The 27,486-nt window shown below is 37.4% G+C and overlaps 1 protein-coding gene across 4 annotated transcripts in view; it reads right to left on the bottom strand.

The window, feature by feature from the left end:
• Positions 1–3,082: 3,082 nt before the first annotated feature.
• LOC113489971 (transducin-like enhancer protein 1) overlaps positions 3,083–27,486 on the bottom strand; it is a 78,299-nt gene continuing 53,895 nt past the window's right edge. For all 4 annotated transcript variants that reach the window (XM_026866055.1, XM_026866058.1, XM_026866056.1 and 1 more), the window contains 10 exons: positions 26,645–26,797; positions 25,677–25,821; positions 24,772–24,962; positions 23,257–23,333; positions 13,453–13,702; positions 11,458–11,705; positions 9,352–9,499; positions 8,844–8,994; positions 8,333–8,409; positions 3,083–8,172 (listed from right to left, as the gene is read on the bottom strand). In XM_026866055.1, the coding sequence (XP_026721856.1) occupies positions 8,065–8,172; positions 8,333–8,409; positions 8,844–8,994; positions 9,352–9,499; positions 11,458–11,705; positions 13,453–13,702; positions 23,257–23,333; positions 24,772–24,962; positions 25,677–25,821; positions 26,645–26,797 (1,548 nt within the window). In that variant the 3' untranslated portion in view covers positions 3,083–8,064. The remainder of the gene's footprint in view (positions 8,173–8,332; positions 8,410–8,843; positions 8,995–9,351; positions 9,500–11,457; positions 11,706–13,452; positions 13,703–23,256; positions 23,334–24,771; positions 24,963–25,676; positions 25,822–26,644; positions 26,798–27,486) is intronic.

Here is a 27,486-nt window from a genome sequence, read left to right as displayed (position 1 = left end):
CAGGGCCTGGAGATGCAATTTCCTACAATCTGCAGGCAATTTCCCACCAATTTTCTTGGGGAGCTAATAGGCTGTGACAGGAGATGGAGCTAGCAAGCAGCAGGCAGCTTCAGAAAAGACAAACTGCATCTTGCCACCTAACTGGGCAATCTAGAAAGACAGAGTTTATAGCTTTGTAGTGTTATTGGGCTACACGCTAACAGCAAATCATTCAAGCTGCTATCTGAATTTCATATTCTTCTCTTTCTGAATTTGTTATCACCACATATCACTTTGTAGCACTTTTTCTACAAACAACAGTTAAACACAGATCATGTATGATTTCTAGTTTAACTGCCTTTTAACTAGACAAGCCTTGCTAAACGCTATTCACATTCAGAAACAGAAAAACACACAGTCTCACTGTCAAACAGTGATATTTTTGATTATTTTCATACTTGTCAATGTACAAAGCAAGATGCCTACAGAAAGGGATTGATTTGTAAGCTAAATTCAAATGAATCACACAGTGCAAACTATGGGAACATTTAGAAAAGCCACTACAGTGAATATACCTATTGTGGTAAGAAACTCCCACCGATCATATAGAGTACAAAATGAAAGCATAAAAATAGCTTGTAAGTTCTCCCTCTACTCTAGTAGTGCTCGAAACCTAAAAAGTTTAATGGAACAGTCTATGATCAGTTCAAAACCATCCATACAACCATTTACCATACAGATTTAAAATTATTTGAAGTTAGTAAAATTAGTAAAGCTCTAAGAATGTATCACCATACCCACTTTAATAGAAATGAAACTGATTTAAAGCTGCTAACCCTAAGATATTTAAAATAATTAAAAAAAAAAAATGATTCAAAGGCACATAACACTAGCAACTATTGCAAGTTATATCCATCACTGTAATTCCTCTTATTATTACAGCAAACCCAGGGGATAAATACTGTAAACACATTCCATTACAGGACCCTGTATATCTGTATGTTTTTCTTCAGAATATATAAGAACAAGTTTCTGAAGGCATGGAAATTATTAAAAACAACCAATAATATTCATTAAATTATTACAGTTAGCAACATTTGAAAGGTTAATATTTTCCCCTTCCCCCCAACAAGAATAAATTAAGTAGAGTAAAAACAATCCCACCTAAATTATTGCTGTCCACTGGGAGACAAAATTAGTATTGAGGTGTATAAAATTTTACTATAATTCAACCCTAAGGATTTTTTTAAAGTAATGAAAAAATGTATAATTACAGTGAACAAAGTGTTGAAATATTCTAACATGCATTTTGACACTCTCACATTTAAACCACTTGTTATTAATATCCCCATTTCAGATTTGTGGTTTTTAAATAAGTTACAGCTAGATAAAATACTGAAGAACCAAGCAAAATTATAAATAGAGTACCAGGTCAATAACTTGCACTCAACAAAAAAGTGTGTCTACATAAACAAATAAAAAAGCTATGAAAACCATTCAAAAACCGTTAAGTACTTCCTTGAACAGATTCACTGATAAAAACACAAGGGAGTATCTTGAATTTAACAAACAAAAATTAATGATTTCTCTATACAAGTTTATAAACCTCTTGAAGTACACATTCAAAAACTCATAATTAGTGAATATTCACTCAACTGCTGTCAGAAATACACATCTCACATAATTAACAATCAGAAAGACAGAGAAAGGTAGAGTACTTTGTACGTATAATGAATTAAAATGTCTCTAGAGGACTAATACATACTCAGGAGGAGACACAGGGGAGCACAATAGTAAACCTGTCCCTGTATGAAAAGGAAACTTATTCCAGGAAGTAAATTTAATGTGGTCACAAAAGTTGAATGACTCCGAAGTTTTGTTGCATGCATGGCATGCTAGGCAAATACTAAACGGACATTAAGGTCATTTACATACTTAACAGTAGTGTTTGCCTGATTAATCAACAATCAAAAATATTTTGAATATACAAAACCATCAGATTGCATATTTACTTGAAACACAACTAAGAAAATACTCAGGTCCAACTGCAGAAAATAATAGGTGATTATTTTCTTAAGAATAAAGGGAATCTTCATTGTTCTCCAGAATATCTTGCTACAGCAAACCACAAGAGTTATTAGTTTATCATAATTGTTGCCAATTTTTAAAGTAATGGGGTAATCCACTGTGGATTGCTGTAAGGAAATGGGACAAAGACTGTGAAATGAACAGACGGATTTTATTTTAAACACATTAGGCTCACTACCAGGAAAGTAACAAGTGTTTTCTAAGTTTCCCAATGCTATGAGTTAACTTGTATTTATGATCCCTTCATTCTGCTTTTTAAAACTACCATTAAAATCAGTCCTTGAAGGAAAAACAGCATTTATTATTTGCAGTTACAAGCTATCGTCTCCATTTTTATGCTAATGACAGAGTATACAAAAGGGATAATGATAACAGTGTTTTTGATTACTTAATCTCTAAACTATGCATTATCTTTACCTCAAACTCATTCTTGCCAGAAAACATAAACAAGGTTCAAGAGATACTATACCTTTGTACTGTGAACATAGCAAAGGCAATTGCCAAACTCTATGCAACAGCAACTGTCTAGCAGCATCTCTTCTATGAATCAACCTTAATGTAGGCAAAAATCACATGTGAAATTTTAGGAGAACAAAGGTCTCAAAATTTTTTACTTCAGAAGCCACCACAGAATTTTTCAGTGGCAAGTCAACTACACTGATGAGCAAGTCCACAGTGATTATGAGTATGGAAAAATGACACTATCTTATCTCTGGGTGCTTGCTTTAGTAGGGGAAATTATTACAGCATACACTGGCTGATATTATCTATGTGTCTATCCACTAAAAGATTCAACCAGATTTTCCTTTAGTCTACATATCACCAAGAGACTTTTTAGCAACAAAATTCTTAATAATGCATGAGACAGAAAGGGCACAGCCTGTTCAGCTTCTAGGAGTGAACTATGGGACCTGGCAATATGGGGGTGGGGGGTGGAGGGTGGAACAAACCAAACTGTTCAGATTTGAAAATGATAACTAACAGTGGTCCCATAACACCAATTTTTTGGCATTCAGTTTTCTGAAAACAATTATTTCCCTTTACTTTCTTGTTGTATTCAATTTATAGATACTTTTAAAGGTATGTAGAAAAAATTAAATAAATCAGTACAAAAAAGCAAAAAAAACCCTCCATTTCGATGTGTGTTTAAAGCACAGTTTTTGCGGTTTTAAAAATGTTTGAGCGCTCCTATACAGCTGAACAGAAATTCTGAGTAAACTTCTGAGAAAAGTCAGTAAGCTACACCCACAGGGTAGATTTTTAAAGCACCCAGTTCCTATATGTCTGGTTTCCCTAGCAAAATCTACCACGCTGCACTAAGCACTTAAGCTGCAATGGGACATCTGGGAGCACGTAGCTGAAAATGGGATTATCAATTGCTGGAAAGCTGATCTTAAGCTACAAAAATATTAGGTAATGGGAAATGTTGAGAACTGGCGGTGATTTAACTCTCTTTCCTCTTAGGGTTAGATGACTGCTTATGTATGTCAAAGAAATGCCCACTTCCCGTTTCAACACACAGGTGAGGTGTCCTTGAATTACTGTGCAGAAACATCTGAATAATTTATAGAGAAATAGTAATCAGTGAAATTGCATAATGAAATCTTATTGTAGGTGAATTTTGTAGATTACATGTTAAGACTACCACTAAAATGTATGTGTGCCATGTTTCCATTCTCCCTCGTCCCTCCATGTATTCCCTGCCATGAATTCTTTTATTTCATTTTGGTATTTATCAGGTTCTACTCTGAGCTGCTTCATCTTTCCCATTCTATAATAGAAGACCTCTCCAGCTGGACACCATGAATCCAGTCTTGTATAGACCTCAAATTCTCAGTTTCTTTCTATGCACCTGTGGAAGGAAAAAAAAAAAAATCCTTCAAAGAGACAGCACAGTTGGAGCTAGTCCAGCTTCTTCAGTGAAGTGGATTAAGGTGTAAACACTTTATCAGTAGTGCGAAATCTGAATTCAGTACTCTTCTTTCGCCTGAAAACATCCACCTTTCTTAATCACCAGAACGGTGAAACTTCCCCATTGACTCAAAATTGCACCAATATAATAGAAAATATGAAGGACTACTCTAACTAGATTACATGATCCCACAGGCTTATAAGTGGGGCAGTCTTTCCACCAAAAGAAAAAAAAAAAAAACAACACACACACACAAAAACACCCCCAGTTTGTCAGTCTGGGTTTCAATTACTTAAGTAACTTAGTTAGATGCTTCTAAAAATTCTACCTGCATCACCAGTGCAAAGATGTGACAGAAAAACTATGGTCAATTGTTTATACACAGAAGTATGCTTGTGACTAGATGACAGATTCTACTTTGGTGTTTATATGAAAAAATAAGACTACTATTTTAACAGTCTATGAACTTCATATTCATCCCTCTTCACATTAAAGGAACAAAAGCTTTTGAAATGCTAAACAAGTTTAAAAGAATTAATGGAGATGAAAATTCTCTCAAGGACCAGGAGCTTGTGGGTTGATGTGGGAAACTACCTTTGCTTGCAACTATAATCAAAAAGAAGTACCCTGACACACTGACAAATGCATTGCATGGAATATCATCATGATTTTATGCACAACTGATTTATAAAACGTTATGCCTAGTGCACATATTCAAAATACACACATTAGATCTGGCAAAGGATTTTATTCAGTTGAATTGATATTACCACAGATCTCCTCTTCATCGGTTATTTTTTGCACTGACATCCAGTATGTCATTTCGTAAGGACTCCCTGCTTCTATCTGGCACTAGCATTTGCCAGAGTGGCATTCAGAGATCTCTGAATACTGAGGGCCACCCAGCAAAAAAAGACTGTCCCAGAAAGGGGCTAACTAAAAGAATCTTTTAGGATTGTAATTAAAATTGACCCAAAAAAAATATTAATTACCTACACCACAGTTACCAGGGTGTACCTCTTTTTTCCATGTGCTTTTCCCAGTGCCTTTTCTGTCACTGCTGGTCTGGGTTGGCCTGTTTCTTCATCCAATATGCAATTATTTCCACCCACTACTTTACAGAGGGCTGCAAGATCTTACAGAAGTTTTAAGACCTACAAGTTTTAAATCGTATAGGTAACAGCATAGACAGACATTCTAAGATTTCATCAAATGTATCTTTACATTAAAAATTACATCTGCTGATGGAATAGGCTCTACTGGTTGACAAATGAAAACAAAGTTTCATAAACTGTAAGTGAAACCCAAACCAAAAATTTAGAGGACTATTGTATGATGCATCCCCAAGTTTTCAGACCCAAAGCTTAAAGTAGACCTGACTGGAGAAAAAAATAAGTAATTACCTAATTATAGCCAAGAAATATATGTTACAAATATGATTAAAGTCATTCACATACATAGTTTCCAATTCCACAACTTCTCTGACTCACTGTGCATTCTAGAAGCTAACAAGAAAGACAATGTATTTAATGATTTTCCTGACAGTATAGTTTTGAACCTCCTGATTGCCAAGAATGTGGTCTTATTAACAACTACTCTGTCATAACTTATAGCTGATATATTACATGTGTGTTACATGAATGTGTTAGAATACTTTTATTCTTGGTTCCTCTGATATCAACTTTTAAGAAAGGCAAGAGAACACCTATAAAGTAAATGCAAGGTGATAGTAGTGTGGAAGAAATCCGAATGTTCCTAACTGCAGCAAATTTGCCAGTGCTGCTAAGCAAAGTCAATGATCATCGGCAGAGTCAGATGTTCAGAAAACTTCAATATGAGAACAGGGTAGCGTAAAAGTAAGTAACCTAGTACATTATTTTTTTTTAAGCTTTCCCTTTTTAAAATAGCACAGCACTTCACAGGATTTCAATGTAGCAAGTACAATTACTTATTTGAAAAGTCTGAGGATTCTGCTTTTTGCCTCCCTATGTGTGAAAGGATCATGACCACCACCTAAGTCAGTCTGTCATTTTCATACAGATGGTTATTCACAACACAGCAATGGACAGATATAGATACATATGGATAGAACACTAATTTTACATGTCCAGGAGACCAGATTATCCTGAATGTTTAATATTGTATTAAGGCTATTATAATTCTAGATGCTATAGAATGGTCATATAAATTGAAAGGAAAACTGATGTCTCTTCAGACTGGAAGTTGAGAGAAAATTTGCCCCCAGATGAGAAATTCCCTATCCAGTCTGTCAGTCAAACATATATCTTCCTTGTTACATGTCTTTGAAAGAGCAGGGGTACAGGTCATTGTTAAATGCTAGCAAAATGAGAAAGCAGCTCTTCACAAATGAATCTCAATCTGTTTGCCAGCTTGTGTAATCTGAATTATTTGTTCAAAGATAATCTCCTGTTCATCTGTCCTCTCCATTAAGAACAGGAATTATAATTAAATTACAGAATGTAGGAAATATATGGGCCTCACTGGTGCAATAGCTAGGTCTGTCTAGCACACGGTTGTAGAACTCATTAATCTGAAAAAAGTTAGAATAAAATGTACATGTTCTCTCCTCATCCGTTTCTTTTGAGTACACCAAGAAAACCTGATCTGAAGATGCGTAGCTTTGGTAACTGGCTGCTTAGCAAGGCTCTTCACAGATATCACAAACTAATGTGACAGTGGAAAGGACTCAGATTGTTCAGGATGAATACATAGAGCCTATAGGCCTGTTTAATATGGGACACTCAGGAAAATTAATTCTAATTAATTTGTACAGTGGATTAGTTAAAAATCAAACTACTCCTTTGTCAATATTCTCACAAGAAATTAAGAAGTGAGTTTAACTTAGTTTAGGTTAATTCACTTCACTTGGAGCCCTGCAAGTATTTAACATTGTTTAAGTGATCCCCTGTAAAGCTCACACTTTTGGTAATTTAATTAAATTTACCTGAGTATCTAAGTATAGACAAGACATTAAAAAAGAAATGGTCATTAACTACCACTTCTCTGTAACATAGGATGAAACTTATATAGCTTTGTTTAATCACAGACATCCTCAGTTAATGAATAAAGGCTCTGATGTACTTAGTTGAAATGTAGTCTCACATGAATTCTGTTCAGCTGGGGGAGAAAGGAGAGGGAAGTCACCTTTTCTAGAGAAATGACCAAATGAGCTAGGATCAGGCACATATTACTGTATCTGCCAAAGAACATATATATGGGACATCAGAATAAACTTAAAATAAACTGCACAACTTTATGAAATGTTCCATTTTTATATTTACACTATAATTAGTACAAAATTGCCTTTTAAGTTTTCTGTAGCACAAGACAGTATCTACTGGACTTGATACCCTAATATTGCAAAACAACTACTTTGAAGTATGATAAAGGAATCTAGGAAGAGTTATAAAGAATAATACACCATTTTCAAACTATACATAGTGTTTGCTTTTGCTTCTAAAAAGGTACTTATATCCCCAAAAGATTTTTAATTTTAAATAAGCAGGGTGGGCAGGGAGGGGGCAGGGGGGAAGATTGGTTGTTGGTACTAAAGCCTTTACTGTAATAAACTAAATATATTTACAATTTATACAAATATTTGACCTTCAACAAAAAATACAAAAACATATCACAAGATGCAAAACCAGGAAACAAGTTCATCTGAGACAGCACTGCTCTACACAGGACAGAATGCAACTTGAACTGCAAGGAACAGAAAGTTATTTATCCCCCATATTCAGGCAATGAGAACAATTTGCATGAGGTCACAAAGAAAGAAAAAATAAAAGGCTCCAACATTCCTCAGTAGACTTGGCTTTTAAAAACCATTCCAAAAACCTAGGCTACATCTGTCCATCTTGCCTCTGTGTTCCGTTTGGTCCATGTAGCCAACATTTAGTTGCTGGATGTTGCCTTCTATTTTGAAAAATCGGAGTAGTTTCATGGCAAGGTCTGGAACCTCAATACTTTTGTTCCTTTTTAAAAGGCAAAATCTTTCTACTTCTACCATTAAGAACAATTTTGGCCCAGTTCAACTTCTAAAAGTTATATCCCCATCATATTTTTCAGTAGATAACTTCATAGACTGTAGCCTTTTTGTCTCCAGAGCCAGTGACTATGTACTTATCATCCACAGAGATGTCACAGCTAAGCACTGATGAAGATTCTTTGGACTAGAAGAAAAATAGAAATATATTACATAATTTTTTTTTTAAAAAAGTCTGTTACCCTCATCTCAGCATACCATTTTGGGTAAATCACATACATGAAGATATTCGAGTCCACTCTTGGGACTTCAGGTGGTGGGGTTTTTTTTCAAAGCATCATCCTCACCTGGAAGATACTGGCTCCATAGGGAGTTCTCCATGCATTGAGAAGATTATCTTTCCCAGTACTCACAAACCATTTACCTGGAATATAAAACATGAGGACTATGAAAATATACAAAACAGACATCTGGATTTTGGATTTTCAATTCACATCTATGAAATCTGTCAACTAATTACCATTATAAAAGCTCTCACCACTAATCAACACTACTTTTGCTTACAATCAATGTGGACATTCATGCTTTTGCAGCGTGTTACATAGTAGGAAATCCCTAGACTCTGTAAGTAGAAATAGCTTTCCACACACAAATCTATCCTCACAGAAGCCTTTAGACAAACAGGTGGTTGTTTGTAGAGGTAAGTATGATTGAATTCATAAAGCAGAGAAATTTATTCATAACTTAAGAAACTGACATACTAAATGAGTTTTTATTATCAATTGAGCTATGCCTATGTAATAACTAATCAGCAAAGCATGAATTAGAGACCTGACCTCTGTGTTCAGGGTAACTTACCACAGTAAGCAAACTTGAGTGACAATACACAACTCTCATGAAGGTGCAGCTGATATTTGTCTGGTTTATTTACATGTAGCACTTCTACGTTGCTGCTCTCCATTCCCACAGCTAGCCATTCACCAGTAGGACAATAACCAAGGGAAAATATCTGAAAATTAAACCACATTTAGACTTGTTATATTTTCCTACAGATACACTTTTTTTTTTCCTACAGGGAGATAGCGAGAGGAGGGCACAATATAATTCACATAGTTCAGTACCAAGACTGCTGTTCAAAATCCAAGTGATTAAATAACCTGTTCATATCTATTAATTTAGAAAAACAGGAAAAGACAGTAGTGTCAGGCTATCATTTTGTTTTGGAAGCTAAACATATGAAAGCTCAAAAATATTGGAAGAGAAGGAACAATCTGTCAGTTGCACTGGGCTCAGTCTCAGCTTTTATCCTAAATGTTTCCCTCCAACTGCACAACTCCCACCCCAAGCTGTAAGAAAATCCAGTTACCTGTGATGTGAAGTCATGCTGCTGTAGCTGTCTTCCCTCTCTCAAGTCCCAGGATCTGACAGTGTTATCCAAACCTCCTGTCCAGAGCTTGGTACCATCATTAGAAATGTCAATACAGCTGGCTCCGTCTGTGTGGCCCTGGAATTGCCTGATAAAACAAACCAGATTGAATAATGATTTCCTGCCAGAGCTCAAGGTAAACACTGTTGTAGTGTTAGTTTTGGACTCTGTATGTGTGTGTCATCTCTACTGTGTCTGCTGATGGGCAAAAATCAGCCCCTCCCTCTTACTGAGCATGGACTAGAACAGCATTACAAAAACATTTTGCAGGTGCTAGAGAAATGAATTGCATCATGGCTAGCTGAACAAACTCAAATATTTCCTATCAGGTTTTGAAAAGAAAAAAAAGCTTCTAAAAACATTAAAGTACAGTAACTATAGTTAAAAAGCAATAAGGACACCTCAGATTAAAACAAGTGCTGAGGGAACAAAACTGCTCCAGTTTCAGAAAAAAACTTATGGATTTTTCTATGGCTGCAAGTCAAGATGATAGATATTAGGAAGAGTTATTAGGAGGAAGGAATCCAGATAAGAGATCCAGATAGCTAAACACAAGCATTGCTGAGTCAGCAAAGTTGCATTCTCTGTGGCAAGAGATCGCAAAAAAAATCTAAGTAGTGCAGTTTGTTTTGAAGTTTTCTCATTAGTAATTCTCAGCTTTCAGCAACCAGAAGGTCATCTCAAGTTTTCCTTAATCCTTTGGAAAAAGCCTTCTGAGACTCCTGCATTTTTATCAGCAGTTAGCAATAGGAAAGTCCTATGCCCCAATGTGAAAGGTGGAGGGCAGGGAGGAAAAGCAACTAGTTTGGGAACGAAGGGTATGAATCACTACAAGCTGCCACAGAAAGGTCACATGGCACATTTTGTTTTGTAGCTCTGGTCTCAAAATTCCACGTGTTATCAATTAACAAACTCAGCCAGAAAGTGGTGGGAACACCTACAGTAGACACTCAAAAGACAAGACAGTCAGAGTGCAGCTTTACAGAAACTAAGCATGCATACTGCAAACCAAAGATTTTATATAAATAAAATCGTCTTTGTTGACCTACAAGTTAAACAGAAAGTAAAATTTGCATGCACATTAATATGACTCTGCACATAAGTTTAGGCTCATTATTGATATATAGAAAATGTAATTGAAACATGGCAGACTAAGCAGATTCTTTAGTGTTTGTATTTGGAACTTCTGAAATATCATGGCCTTTCTGAATTTAGGCTCTCCTCACAATATTGTAAGGCACCACTGCTTTGGTAAGTATAAACCAAACTTATCTTCTAGTAACCCACACAGCTAGTTGCTAAGAGCCATTTCACACATGGCCCTATCTTTTTTCTCTGTCATAGCACTAATGCTGAACACTGACCTGCTATACACTTCAATCTTCTAGTAATATGTTTATTAATCAAAGGTCTAAGAAAATATTTCAGAAGTAATTTACATGGTAATCCATTTATTATACTCTTTAAAACCCATTTTAGAAGTTTTAGAGATCAAATTCCCCAAAACCTCAAACACATTTCTCTCATGAATGACCAAAAATAAGTCTTTATGCTTTCCTAAAGAACTGAGAGGATCCACACTTTCAACTGCTTTGGTAAGATAAATTTTATTACTATAATAAAATATTTATTATTAATATTTATTTATTATAAGAACTGAAATTTCTCTTAATTACTTAACAAAGCTTAAGACAAAGGAAAAGTTCTCTGAAAGGCATGTTCAGTTTAAATCAATCACAATCAATCAGAAATGCTGCTTGTGGAAACCTGCAGACAAGTCCCAAACTAACCAAAACCAACAGGAACTTTTACTCTGACTGCAGTAGGTTATGGACCAATCCTTTAGGCCATGAAAGTGCATCTTCCAAGACTAGGCTGAATCTAACAAAACTAGATCCTGCCCAACTCTGGTGCAAACTGCATTCTTTGGGTAAGAAATATTATTTACTTTACTGTCATGAACCGCTATTCAGGGAGATAAGTATTTATGTAGCTGTCCAAACAGTAACTTCTATTAAAGTTCTCTGTAAACAAGTAATGACTCACCTGACCAACGTCTGATTGTGCAGATCCCACACTGCGATGTTCCCATCACTGCAGCAGGAAAAGCACACCTTGGAATCAGGACTGATAGCCAGAGCATAACAGGCAGGGGCTGAAGATGTCAGCTCTGCTTTTATACGAGGAGTTGGTGCTGCCAAGTCCCATATGGATAATGTGCTGGCTTCTCCGCCAACTATTAGGGTGCATCCATCAGGCAGCAATTTACAAGAGCGGATGTAGTTATCTCTGTTCTGTACAACACAAATCACCTCAGTTATGTTAATACATGCCTGTCAATTATGACCACTAATATCATTCTGGCTCCATCCAACTTTTAAAGACTACTATTTTTTCCATTAACAAAGTACTGAAGAGGAACCAGCAGATCCTAAAATGTTTCAATCACCTACTTCTCATCACTAACCAGAAACTGCAGCTGCAGAAATTAAAACTACAGACTCCTGTTGCCACAGTGTACTCTGTTTTAAACCTGATGAATGGCAAGTCCTCCATCTCATTACATAAAACCAGATCTAAAGTAACCTTGAATTTCTTCTGCAAGTGCACTCCATCAGTTAAGATCACCAACAATAAAAATATTAAATAAATGACCTTTCCATTTGGCATTTACACAACCCTATATGAAAATGCAGTTCAAGTCTCATTTCAGGTTTTGAAGTCTTCTTTCAAATACTATTTTGCATTCAAAGTTAAATTAAGTATTCCTATATTGGTCCAGGATTTACATTGGTTCTTCTTTTTCTAGAAGATTCTTATTGCACATTTGTGATACTATTGCTGATTGAGGTACTGCAAGGGATTTAGAGGTGGAAAACATTTCAACCTTCCTTTATTACAAGCTTGGTTCCTTAAGTGTATTGGATGGCCATTTCTCTATAAAAGCGGCCAAATTAACATGGTAACAGTTCTTTAGGAAATGAAGCATTAAGATCTGTAACTCAAAACACAGAAAAAAACACTGCAAGAAGTAGCTAACAGCATTCCTACTACTACTTTTTTTTTTTATTCACGATAAAGGAGCCATAAGTAGTGCATGGAAATGTTAGCTTAGTCAGCCATTACTGCTCCATAACTAAAAGGCAGGCAGCTAAGACTATGCCTCAATACATATTCAACTTTTACTACTAGACAACATAAAGGTAGCAGTAAATAAAAGATAAAGACTAAAAAAAACCCAAAACAAACACCCCACCATATTTAATTGGATCAACATTGAAACTAGAATTATTTTCATTCAGAATACATATTACTGTGCTTTACAACATTAAGTCTTCTCAGTTAACATTTCACAAACATCCATGTTGCTTTTAATATGAGAAGTATCGTTTATTGAGCCATTACTTTTCTGAGTTAGCTTTTCAGCTACACATACTACTGCATTCAGTCCCTTTTGTATACCGCAGATATGAAAACAACCAACAAAAATTTATAACTTGTGGACCACCAACAAAAGCATAGCAGGACTTAGTGACCTGGGTACCTTGTCACATTATTTTATTATGTGATTGATACCCTCTTATAAAAAAAAAAAAAAAAAAAAAAAAAAAAAAGAGGTTGTCACTCCTGGTGTGAGCGAAACACATAGGAAGGTTCTTGTGCAGCTCTGCAAAAGCCAGGCTACACTCCTTTTCAAACTTATGCACAAAAATCATCAGCATAACTAGATGAGAAGAGAAAAAAGAAAAAAAAAAAAAAAAAAAAAGGAAAAAACCATCAGGTATGCTCCCTACTCGGAAATCTTATCTGTTATTTGACTCCTAGTGATAATATTTATCCCTAAACAAACCAGCACTTGTCCCTGTAACTCCACCTGTTATATGTTAAAAGAAAAAAAAAAGACAGCTAAATACATAAAACAGGAAACAGAACTGCCTGCTATTTCCTTGCAACATGAACAAAATCCAGACAAGGACAGCTATTTCCTTATTGAGACTCCAAGGAGAAGCTACCCTTGTGCACAAGTTCATGTTCACCTACCAGGCAGTCCAGCTGAGAGACAGGGCTCTTGTTGCCAGGCTGGCTGATGTCCCAGACTTTGACACACCCTTTCCCACCCGTGTACACATGTCTTGTGGGGTTGCTGATGGTAACTGCACACACAACTTCCCCGTGGTTCAGCGTGTTGATCTGACGGGCATGGCGAGGGATTCCTGGACCGATGAGGGCATCAGGAGGGAAAGGAACTGGCTGCATCTGACCATCTGCAGTAACGTGAAAGGAGTAGGCTCTTTTGGGAAAGTGAAAGAAAAGAGAAGACAAAAAAAAAAGAATCAGCCAGTTACACTGCCATAATGCAAGCAAAACTAATTTTTTTTACTTGATTTCTTTGCCAGTCTTTTTCTCATGAAAATCAGAACTACAGTGCCAAGTAATACAGGCACATAAAACCTCAGAGGGAGACAAGGATTCAAATAGATACTTTCAGCTTGCTGCACCTCAGGTATTCATGCAGTAGGGAAGCATGTTAAATTCTTTACGGTCCAAGGTCACAGCTGCTATCCCTCATCCACCTAGATAATCAAATCAGCATCCTGGTTTCTAGCTAGCAGTTCCAAGTTCAGTACCACAAGTCCTGCAGCAGCAATCCCTCACCAGGTACTATTCTTTCAGCCTTCTTCCATGAGGCTTGCACCTGCTGCCTTTGTAGTAGCACTAGCCAAAGTTCAACTTTTGCTCCATTTCTGCACCTCATCTTTAACACCAGCACCAGCTCTGCTCACATGCCTCTCTTTCCAGCTGGTAATTAATGTTTTAAACAGAAAATGGAAACATGCACAATGGTTGCACACACCTTTCAAAGCCGACACTGTATTCTCATAATTATGTTTTCTGTAATAAGTATTTTTAGAAAAGCTGAAAGGCTTAGTTCCCCAGGTAGTTTTAGCACTTCTGTAATACCTTTTATCTGTATTCAGTGAATGATTTCAAGTATATGGAAACTGAGCGCTGAAGAGGAGGATCCCAGCACTGAACAAAAACACTTCTCCTTGGGTAAAGTACACAAAATTATTTCTTCATGTTCACTGCAATGTTTAAAGTCAGCTCTACTCAAAGACCAGGGCATAAATAGCAGCTAATAAAGGGTTTGGGTGCAAGGGGTTTTCTTTGTTTGTTTGTTTTAAATAATAATGAAAATACTACTGCAGAATTCTGATTTTTGTTATACTGATGAGCTCGTTTTTTTGCCACTTCTGTTTTTAAGCACATCCATACACTGTGTTTTTGATGCTGCTGTTACATTAACAACATTCTTCAAGAGGTCAAAGTTGATAAAAAAAGTCAGATGAGTACCTTTTTTTTTTTAACTCCCTAGTAATACCTTTATTTTTTTTAATATATTCCTTTATTTTTAAATATATTCTTGTGTTCAGAATATGCTTTCTTTGCCAAACATACTTTCTTCCTCAGAAATCTTCAGTCACTGTAGCTCAAGTATTGGTATTTCATCCCTCTTCCAAGGACCCAACAATAGATAATTCAATTTAATCTTCTGTTCTGAGCTCTGAGCTAATATTTTCCAAGTATTTGATTTCATGTTTCCAGGTATTGCACAACTTTGTTTGAAAGGAAGGAACAAGCAAGATGCCTAGATCTGTAACAGACATCACAAAGCAACTGAATATACCCAGAAGCAGAGCAGAAGACACTCTTTTTTAAAGGTGTGAGAAGTGGAGAGGTGAAAGAACTCTACAGTTCTTTCATACAGAAGCTAACAGTGGAAACACTCACCCCATGTAATATCACAATTTTCTCAGAAGGGAAGGGTAAAAACTAGTTATCAGTAACTGCTGTTAAACAAAGAAGAAATTAATAGTGCATATATGTCAATCCCTGTACGTCATTCATGGTTGGACTTGTGAGTTGAAAGCCTGCACAGCGAATACACAGAAATGGAGGATAAGCGAGTGCAAAAGATTAATATATTTTTATCATGAAATGAAAGGTAGGAAAGGAAGTGCAAAGTTCACTTCATTAACATGTATACAAGATGCACAGTATATCAAATATATTTCTTTCCATGTGACCCTTTCTTTTTTTTTGTATGAAGAATTACAGTAATAATAAAGGCTTAACTAGAAATATGTATAATTTCTATGAAGAGGAGTAAAGACAGGACTGTCCCAAAGTAGTTATTTACTAAACAGATGAGACACAGGATGAGAGAGGAAGAGGAGTGGCAACAAGACTGCTCAAGGCTGAAGAACTGATGAGGTTCAAGTACAGAATCCAACTAAAAAGTCATAGCACTCAACAGGCTGAAAAGCTGGGCCCCATCCTGGGCTCCAGATCAAACTCAGCTGCAGAATACTTGTTAGCATGAAGAGTACACAGAACCGCACAACTATGAAGTCTCAGCCTGCCTTTGCTTTTATTATGGACAGAAGAAAAACAATTAAGCAAGTATTAAGCAATTTTTTCCAGCATATTTACTATGAATAATCCATTTATACATATTTTTTCTTTAAATGGAAGGTTACAGTGCAAATATTCTGTTCAATTCAAAATACCTAAAGGTGTTTTTAAATAATTCTTTGCATACACACAGCTTCTCAGTTCTCGCTGATATCATAGAATTATCTAGGTTGGAAAGGACCTTGAAGATCATCCAGTCTAACAGTTAACCTAGCACTGTTCCCAACTACACCATATACCTCAGCGCTATGTCAACCCAGCTCTTAAAACACCTCCAGGGATGGAGACTCCACCACTGCCCTGGCAGCCCATTCCAACGCCTAACAACCCCTTCTGGAAAGAAATACTTCCTAATATCCAGTCTAAACCTTCCCTGGTGCAACTTGAGGCCATTCCCTCTTGTCCTGTAGCTTGTTACTTGGTTAAAGAGACTCATCCCCAGCTCTCTGCAACCTCCTTTCAGGGAGCTGTAGAGGGCGATGAGGTCTCCCCTCAGCCTCCTCTTCTCCAGACTAAACACCCCCAGTTCCCTCAGCCGCTCCCCGTATGACCTGTGCTCCAGACCCTGCACCAGCTCCGTTGCCCTTCTCTGGACACGCTCGAGTCATTCAATGTCCTTTTTGTAGTGAGGGGCCCAAAACTGAACACAGGAATCGAGGGGCTGTCTCTTATACACAGAGTACAGGGGTCAGATCCCTTCCCTGTCCCTGCTGGCCACGCTATTGCTGACACAAGCCAGGATGCCATTGGCCTTCTTGGCCCCCTGGGCACACTGCTGGCTCCTGTTCAGCCGGCTGTCAATCAACACCCCCAGGTCCCTCTCTGACTGGCAGCTCTCCAGCCACTCCTCCCCAAGCCTGTAGCGCTGCTGGGGGTTGTTGTGGCCCAAGGGCAGCCCCCGGCATTTGGCCTTATGGAAACTCCTCCAGTTGGCCTCAGCCCATGGCTCCAGCCTGTCCAGGTCTCTCTGCAGAGCCTCCCTACCCTCGAGCAGATCAACACTCCCACCCAACTTGGGGTCACCTGCAAACTGACTGAGGGTGCACTCGATCCCCTCGTCTAGATCATCAATAAAGATGTTAAACAGGAGTGGCTCCAAAACCGAGCCCTGGAGGACACCACTCTTGACCAGCCGCCAACTGGATTTAACTCCGTTCACCACATCTCTCTGGGCCCGGCCATCCAGACAGTTTTTTACCCAGCGAAGCATGTGCCCATCCAAGCCGTGAGCAGCCAGTTTTGCCAGGAGAATGCTGTGAGAAACGGTGTCAAAGGCCTTGCTAAAGTCAAGGTAAGCAATGTCCACAGCCTTTCCCTTATGAAATAAGGTCACCCTGTCGTAGAAGGAGATCAGGTTTGTCAAGCAGGACCTGCCTTTCATGGAGTGGGAGGAAAACAGTAGGAACATTTTTCAAGTGCTTCATGCATACTGTAGAATTACGATAACTTTTCTGCTCTGAAACACTAGAAACTTACCCAGTGTATTTTCAATCATGTAGAATTTTACCAGTATGTCCATATTTAATGTGCAGTTATACAGATCATAAGGTCGTAAGATCTAAGTTGGTAGGACTAGTCTTACCATCATGAGCAGGCATTTGCTTCCAAGACTGGCTGATCAGTACTCCGGATGACTAGAGTTTGAGGGCCTAACAAACATGACCAGCAATAGTTTCTGACAAGCCAAGACAGCTTTTTCTATAGTGAAAGTTATCAACAATTCACCCTGTAAAGAAATGGCTACATATTGTCAAATCCCTCTGCCTCTGCTAAGACAAGCACACGAGAAGTAAATGTTCTCATTTGGGTGCAAGTTAGCTTGCTCTCTCCTAATAGGAGCTCCCTGCTGCTGAGATGTTTTGACTGGTAACAGGTCTGAGCCTTCATGTCCCACTGCCCTTCTGTGACACCTGCTCTATTCTGCAGCACAGCTCTAGAAGCCACAGTGCAAACTGTTGCCATACACAATAGGTCTCCTTCCAACCCTGATGGAGTAGCAGTATTAAACACCAGCCAGGCAGGCTGGCAGCAAAGTCTTGTGGTTTTTGTTTGTTTTGGTTTTTGTTTTTTTAAAATTGGTTGGAAACAGAAGTGCTGAAGTACTAAGAGGCTGACTCCTGTTCTTACCTCTGCTGTCAGAGTGGTTCCAAAGAATGTTTATCAATATGGTGACAGGCGCTTTTTATATATACATAAAAAAGCCACCTTAACTGTCAGAATACTTATGTGGTCTAGTAACTTGTATGGACTAAATATTATGGTTTAACTTTTCATTACAAATACTTTCTACTTTGAAAAAACTTGAATCATTTACAAGACTGACACTCCCTAGACAAAGAAAGATTCTGTTCCAGAGGAACACAGTACTGGAGACAGCAGCGCAAACAACTATTTGCAACTCAATTGCTGTTGTCTTTGGCTACCTCTCCATTAAGTCACCATGAAAGAGGGCCTACTCTGCTACTTCTGGGGAGGACTGTACTTCCAGTGCTACACTTACAAAGCTGTAGGTGTAGTGACATACCAATAAGAAATTACTCAAATTTTAATGCACTAGATATTTTCACAGTATAAATTCTCAAAACTACCAAGGATTTTGGTTGGCCAACCTTCAAAGAGTCAACATTTAGTAAAATTTGGTAAATTCTTGAGTTCTCTAAAGCTCAAGATATTTCTTGACAGGCATCCCTTGCCCACCCATCTTTCTACTCAACAAATTGCTATTAACATCTGAATTCCATAACACAGCAAAAATGTAATATGCATTTTTGTTCTTTTATTATTATCTTTTATAACTGACAATGTATGCCAGAAACTGTTGTTCCCCTTCATGATAATCATGGGTTTCTGTCTCACTCACGGCATTCTGTCTCTATGAAATGACTGGGTTCCATGATTGTCCATCTTTGGTCAAATGAGCATTGGCATTGAGATAGCCCTCCCTGATGTTGGGCTAACAACAACAGCAAACGAAGAGAAAGTTCTTATACAGTGCAATTACAATTTAACATAAACCAAGTTAAGTGCATATCAAGTAATACATAAATATACACTTGTAATTATTATGAAAAGAACAGTTACAAGACAAACTTGCATGCCTGAGAAACAGTATACTGTCACTTATGATTATATTCTTTCTGAATAACAGAAATATTCTTCTGATCTATTGCATCCAAAGATTTATCCTCATTTCTGTCAAAGCAGCACTGAGAACCTGCAGAGTTCCTATACATACAGCATAGTAGGTGATACTAATACAACCCAGTTTCTCAGCTTAAATCTGATAATTATGGTCTCCCAATTTCCAAGTAAGTATCAAATAAGTATGTAATAAGTATCATCTGACCTGCTGAGGTGAGTTCAGAATAATTCACTGCTCGAGAACATGGCATATCAATTAAACTACCTAACTGCCAGCTACTCTAAGTATTCAGATTAATATACTACATGCAATTCCTATGTAAAGTTCCATGCCTCAAAAAAAAAACCTTCCACTTCATATCTCCAATTCAAAAAGAATTCCTTAACTAGCACAAAAATACCTCAACTACAAAATGCAAAAGCAGACAGTTCCTTCTACTGATGAGTACATTTTACTTTCAGCTCTTCTTTGACTCCAGATTATTTTTACTTACAGTTATCACAAGAAACTGTGAACATCTGTATATGGTGTTTCATTATATAGGACAAAATGACAAGAAATAAGGACAAAGGTATTTGTACAGAAATAATGACATTTTAACTTCATACATGTCATCAAATAATTCTATCCAGAGATGCAAGGTGGTGGGTAAACAACCTGTTATTCTAGAATATTTAACCTTCCTTTAAAATATTCCTCACTGTACACTCACTGTACACATGTGAAGAACAGGAGAGCTGAAATCTTTTTAATTTTTGAGCAATTCCAGTGTTATACTATTCCTTTCCAGAAACAAAGAAAACCTGGCTTGTAACTAGAAGTTGGAAGAGTTAACATTTACCATATGAAATTTTCCTCTCCTACTTAAATAAGAAACATGTATTTTCAAGTCTTTCTGATGTCTGTGTATAAACTTTAATTAAAATCATGTTTCAAAAAAATACTGAGAAATGCATCTGTCCTCAATGCTACCATCAATTCACAATTTTAGACACCAGGAAAGCAATACTGTGGACATAAATCTTACACTGAGCTTAAAAAATCAGTGCACAGCCCAACTATTAGTAGGTGTGGTTCAACATCAAGGAGAAATCCACAAGAACATCAACTTAGCAGCTCTAGAATACTAAAAGCTAAATAAATACCCTGCCGGAAAGGCTATGCAGAAGAAAAAAACATGATTACAGCAATACACCAAAAACCTATAGTCCAGGACATAGTTAAACGGTATCAAAACAACAGAGTGCAAGGCTCAGACATATGTCCATGTCAAAAACTAGTACTGATTTCCCACTCCCAACTTAAGACAATTATTGATTAGATGATGGCTCCAGGCAATTTGGAAAGAGAAAACACCCCACCCCATCCCCCAAAAAATCCCCAAACACAAACCCAAAACCAGAATCGTACCCTGAACAAGAAGCCTTGTTCAGAGTTACTTAAACTTCTCCTTCTTGCTACCCATTGGAAAGAATGTATTATCTACTGGGAGTCACAGGCCACAAAGCATCACACATTGCAGACCCCACAAATCTGAAAGGTTTGTTTTCAGAAACATAAAAATATGGTAGTAAAGCCTTATATTTAATCAAATTACAAAACAAAGCAAGCAAAAGACAAATTTTCCAGGCAGCAGTCCCTTGATAGAAGCAAGACACACAAATAGGAGTGGGTTCTTAAGAGGTTACTAATTTTTCTAACAAGTCAGTCATTCACTGATCTCACAATACACAGGGGTTAAAGAAAACTGGGTGGTAGCAGAAAAGTCATTCCTTTGGAAAGAGAGGAACTTAATTTTCTCTTGGAAGCAGGGCTGGGTGAAAACAACAGTGCCAGCATAACCACTGATAAAAATGTGCAACCACAAGCATACACATACGGCTAGGGATTCAATAGCTCAGACTGAAAATTCTCTATACCACTTGCAACAAGACTCAGACTAAAATTCCACATCTCATAAAACAAAATTAGTGTGGCACCTTAACAGCACTCTAGGAAAAGGTAGATTGTGAAAATAAACCAGGAGTACTCCACTAGTTTGCATGATTATATAACCCATGTGCTTTGTAGAGAAAATATAGGAGACTTGCTTAATATAGGTAAGAGACATTCCCAAGATGATGCAGGTAGTAGATGGCATGTAGCTAGCTGTAGCCAGTCAAGACTAAAACAAGAGATCATTCAAAAACTGTCAGTGGAAAGATAATAGGTCAAGTTTGTGGAATTCTAGGTTTGCCTGACTTAAAGATAAGCAAAGAAGCCACTTTAGAGGAAATTACTGACACAGTCCAAGTAACACAACCACAAAAAAACATTACAGAACACATAAGTGGAGAGATTATTAAAAACCCCATACAGACTGTAATTTAGCTATGAAATATCATTATACAAAGTACAGCAGCAAACATGCACTGCTTTTGTGCCTTGAATACTGCAACAGCTAGAACTCATCCCCAGAAAATTTCTGCCTGAACAAAAATAGGTTTTCATACCTTATACTATGAAATATTGCCTGGCATTGCTAATGGAATAAATCACTGAAAGCTTTTGAATATACTTGTTTTAAAGTAAAAATTTACAGCCATTGGATTATGCAACGTCCAAAAATATTTTTTATAAGTATGCTGAATTCTACTAAAGTCACTAAGTCTGACCCTTAATAAAAGATGTTTTGAGAACAAAGCTGGCTCCTTACTGTACTAAATTTAGATATACCACCATCTGATACTAACACCAACTCACTGAGCCTTCACTTCAGTAATCTTGTCAACATACCACCAACCCTTCCTTAAGTAAATCCAAGATTTAACAGGTTTCTCACACAGCCAACAGATAGCTAAATCTGTTTTCAGAAGCATGGTGGGTAACAATAAGAACACATTCAGTATGGCTTTCCTAATCTAAGTCTGCTGCTTTCGTACCGTTATGGAAAATACACACTTTTTTGTCTACAATCTGGTGTACATTTAAGCATGTTTGCATGACTGATGATACAAAGTATCACTAGCAATTAACAGGAGTTCAAAATGAAGGCAAACAGAAGAAATATGTGTGTATATAATTTTCACCATAGTGTGCTTTATAACTTAAGAGAGTATCCTAAAAGTATTAATAGTTTCAAAATTTTTCCTGAAGCTGCAAAAAGAAAAATTAAACCATGATAGATTGGTAAAGAAGACACTATGTAACAGGAACTCCCAGGGTAAGTGCAAAGTGTTAAGTGAGTTTCAAAATTATGTAAGTACCTTGAGATAAACTAACTGCAACTTTCTTGAAAGAGAAGGCAGGAGTAAATGCCAAGCATGAAGGGACAAAGAACAGGTTCTAACAGAGTGCTGAAAAACCTGTTATAATTCTCTCTGTCCCACTTCCTCCAAGAAAACAGATTAGTCAAATCTGCAGTCTATGCTCTGTTTGTACCTGCATAGTCCCACTGACAAAAATTACTTCTTAAATTATCCCATATTAAGAGGTCATACATGCTCATGACTCTACTACTGGATAAACTCAGTCTCAACAGTCTACCAAAGCCAAATTACTGAAAAATTTGATGTATGTTGTTTTGGTGATTTTATTGCAACATCAAGAAGCCACAGCATCACAGAGGTATTTTATTTAACCATCTCTTCAATAATTAAATCTTTTAAACAAAAAGAACCTGTCGTGAAAGTTATCCAACACTATGCACCACCTGCTGCACAACTGCTTCACACTCTTTTGCTCTCCAGCTGCACACTTCCACAAATGTTTTAAGGAGCTTGCTCCATTATGCAAGGTGTGCATCAGTAGCTAAATTAAACAGTTCAGATACTGTGATCAACAGCTGCAGGCTCTCATGCCTGATAAAACTGATGCCAGACAAGGAGTCTGCAAGTTTGCACTACACATTTATGTTCAGTGTAGTTCAGTTTCAGTCTATCTTACGCATATCACCACCACTGTCTACCAGTTTGTGGTCCCCTTTCCCCAGGAAGAAGGAAATAAAAAACCTTAAAGTATACCTTCAACAGTTTTTCCTTGGAAATAGGTATATGCACAGCTGCCTAGGGATATGACAGCTACTATTTGAGGATTTATATGCTGCACCTCTAACCAGCAGAAGTCTAAAACAATCTCTTGGAAACAACCAGATACCACCATCTTTGGAATTCCTGTTTACTAACACAAGCTAACTTTATTCTCTCTAGATATTGCAGAAGTTACCAAAATGTTAAAAAGTTACTTACGGTTTTCCCCCAGGAATCCCTGCTAGATTTGGAGGGATTCCAGGTACTCTCATATGAGGAGGAGGATCAAACCCAACCTGACAATGAAAAATTAATTAATCTCACACTTAAAATTACTCATTCAGCAAGATCCTTTTCTTCATCCCCAAGATATTACACATTTAACCAAAATGTGGCTTTTACTATTGGGTAAGTATTTGATAAGTCCATGTTCCTTCATAGCACGGGAAAAACAAGACATTTTCCTTAAACATGCTTCTGCAAGAAGTATTCACATGTGAATATAAACTCAATCATGTATATTATGCATTCACACCACTGAGCATAATGCAAGTACCCCTGTGTTAGCACAGAGCTAGCCCTGGAATTACGAGTCCATGGTGTGTTGGCATGCAGCCATGCCAGCGTTCTTAAGCTCTGTGACAGCTAATACGTACCCATGCAGGCACAGCACGGTGCTGGAAACCAGCTTCAGGACCCAGCCAGAATTTCTGCATGGCTCCACACTGCACTGTGTGAGCACATCAGCTGAGAAATCTCTCACGGAGCTACGCTGCAGGGTGCAGATAAATTTGTCTACACCTTAAATATATTATGCTCACTTCACATACTGCAATTCCACTAAACTTTTATATCCTGAATATGTATATCAAAAAATCAAAACAGAAATTCTGGACCAAACAGACTTAGTTTTTCTTTTAAACACTATACCCAAGTTAAAATTCTTATTGCTTTAGGGAGCATATGTGCTATTTACAATCTCCACATTTTCACATAAAAGCCCTGTTTACCAGTTTGAAAAAAGTATGTCACATCTACAGTAATGAGCAGATGACAATCTTAAATCTAATCTTGCAAATTTAGAAGTAGGTGTTTGTCTACACATAAAGCTGCCATCAAGTTCATGTCTACAGAATCAGGCCCCTGGGTATATTATTATAATCAGGCCTCAGCAGCTATAACTACTAGGCTTTACTTTCCATTTACTTACTACACCCACATCAGCAACTGTTCTTAACACACCTTATCACAGAGCTCCAAAATATGTACTGACCAACTTCTCACGTTGATTTCCACAACAAACAAAATACAAGGACAGAGACGTAAATAAAAAGACTTCTACATGCTTCAAGATCAATTTGGTACATCTGTACAAAACACAAATCTGGTTCAGCAAGAAAAGAGCAGTTGTCCACAGCACTGATGAAATATGTTGTAGCTACCACACCTGCTTTTTCATTTAAAGCGTAAAATAACTTTTTGGCATTTATTAATCAGTCAAAGCACTGATGAAGGTGAAGGAAAAAGGGAACATACATAAATACACCAAGATTCTTTGTTTTCAAGGTGCAAATTTGTTTCTCCAGCCAGGCAGCAAAGTGAAACACACAGCGAAGCTGTCAAGTCTCTGGCACCATTATAACTTGGGAATTTGATCATGCTAAATGAAGCATGTAGCTCTTCTCAGTGAACCACAACTCACATGACTGAGATTGCATGCAACGTATGGCCTACCATAGGAGATCTTCCATAGGCAACCACAGCAGCTGCAGCAGCAGCAGCACTCATCTGGGGTGACATATTGTGCAGACTGGCATAGGCTGCCCCTGGACTGGTTAACTCTCCATTCATGCCAGCATGAGGTACCATTCCAAATGGAGCAGGGTACGGTCCTGGTACTGCCAATGGTGTCCGCAAACCTGCAGCTACAGAATAATGAAATCAAGTAGTTTTACTTATATATATTCTTGCATACAGGGAATAAAACAGTCCTTTTTTTTCCCCTACAATACCTAACTTTCCCCTCTCACATACACACACTGCCAAGAAACATTGCCATATTTATCAGTACCAACATCTCTTTTCACTCAGTGTAAATAAGATCTACTGAAGTCTGAACTTGCTGATTGCTTCTAACAATCTATTCTCCTGTTTTCATTTCTGTAATATTTCCCTGTTTACATTAATCTCTCCTTTGCCAAATTAAGCAGTAAAGCTGATAGACATGGTTTACACAGTTCATGTCTGAAGCAACTCTGCTGTACCAGCCTGAATAACAAAAGTAAACTTTCCCCTGAATTTGCTAAGATTTACAGTTGCCGCAAATATTCATAGACTCAGATGACGTGGCAAAGAAGAGATTGCATTCAGAATAAGTACCAGAAACTTCTGAGAAATCTTTTTATATTGCATTCAGTCTCTGGATTATTTGCAAAAAAGATAAAGACAAAAGTAAACAAAGGAGGATAAGAGACAGAAAGATACTCAAACTCTTGATAATCCAAACATCTGCTTCTCATCAAGCCCTCTCTTGATATCAAGAACAAAGCAATACATTTCATTAACATTCTCACAGAACTAAACATGTAAAAAAAAAGATTAATTTTTGAACAATAAAAACATGTAAGGTAATGCATTACCAGCTTGGTTAACCAGAGGGTCCATTGTTGGAGGTTTGCCAAGGCCTGGACGAAGTCCTGGAGTTGCACTAGTGCCTGGGGTTGGCACATCACTTCGAGGAGTTGGTGTGCTGGATTTCAGAACAGGCGTGCTGGCTTTTTCATGCTGGTATCATTAAACAAATTAAATGAGTATTATTTTTAATCCAGGCCATATTATACAATTTATCACAACAGCAGCTGGGATGCTGGGCACCTACTACCCAGTCCCTCAGCCAGCTTTCATAAATCCATGCAATACTAACATTAACTTGTGAGAAATGCTAACCTTTTTGATTGCTGCCAAAATTAAGATAAGCAAAGAAATGTAGAAAGTTATTTTTCATTCTTCCGTTGGCAAGAAAAATAAAGTTCCTGGAGATAATTTTTTTTCAGGACAATACAATATGCATCATGAAATTATTTTAGCTTGAAATCTTTGTCTCAGTTATTACAGGACACAGCAAATCTAAGTACAACAACAAAATACCACCATAGTTGATAGTATCAAAAAATTGTGACACAAAAGCTACAGAGAATCTGATAAAATTATTAGTGATACTGCAGGAAAAGTTTTCTAAGAGTAACAGCTTATTTAGAATAGATTAACAAAAGCCTGGAAAACTTCAACTATACACAGACTGTTAAACCGTAAGTTATTCTTCAAAGAGAAAATAAACAATGCTTAAGAGACTCATACTTTATTTTGTAATACATCTGCAACTCATTTGACAGAAATATAGGAAATACAAGAAATCAAACTGAAACAGAAAATATTGCTGAGGAGGAAAGCTGAATACTACTATAAAGGTCTGGAAAAACAGTAGTCTACTTCAGTAGCTCCAAATGTTTAAAGCCATGTACTTTCTGCCACAAGTAGATGTAGGAGATGGAGAGTTAGACTTTACAAGAAAGAAGACCGTTTATCTGGACAACAGACTGCTACCCACCAGACTCATTTCTTTGGATTTGAGAGAAGTGGAACTTCCTGAAGAGGCCGTAGATGCTGGGCTGCTAGAAGCATCTTTCTTCAGCAGGCGGGTTTTATCTATACCGTTTTCACGTGGTGAATGAGTGGGACTTGCCCTTGGGGAAGAAGGATCCTAAAACAATGGGAAGGGAAGAACAGCACAGAACTGTGTCACGGGTTGGTACACAAACACGCTAATGAGTGTATGGGAAAAAAACTAGAAGGCAGTAAGTTAAAACAACAAGACATTTTGTTATCTCTATAGAAAAAAAAGCTGAAGTCCCTTTATCAATTTAGAAACACTAAATAAGTTCATATAGTAAGTAATCTGGTTTTATTTTACACTACGTGTAACCACAAACCATTTCCAAGCATAGAGCTTGCAATCTAAGTACACTGAAGTACAAACTAAGGCAAGCATGCATGACATGTGGTAAGAGCAAGAAAGACCAGCAGTAACTGCAGTAAGTTTACTGTTTTTTCCATTTACATTCTCCATGTGCTGCTAGCAACAACAAACATTTCAATAAACTCTTCTAGGCCATACAAACCTTGCTCATCATTATCTTCAGAAGAAGAGATAAAGACTCATGCTTTATATGCCATAATATGTCACTTCGTTCTAAATATCATCTGTAGATGCCTTGTTACTTAAATCTACAGGAAAATCCGAGATCACCTCTCAGGTGATTATCTTTCTCTCTTCCAGAGGCACTCTCTGCATTTACTTTAACCTACTTTAGCCAGCCCAGCAAGCTACAACCATCAGAGCTCTGCAGGTTCTCCATGCTCCTCTGGTTCATAATAGCTGCAGGGAGGAAG

This window comes from Athene cunicularia (assembly GCF_003259725.1).
Source record: "Athene cunicularia isolate RWA chromosome Z unlocalized genomic scaffold, athCun1 chrZ_part2, whole genome shotgun sequence".
In the NCBI taxonomy this organism is placed as follows: Eukaryota; Metazoa; Chordata; class Aves; order Strigiformes; family Strigidae; genus Athene; species Athene cunicularia.
The sequence above is the reverse complement of the archived record's forward strand: the minus strand, read 5'-3'. Positions and strand labels throughout refer to the sequence as shown.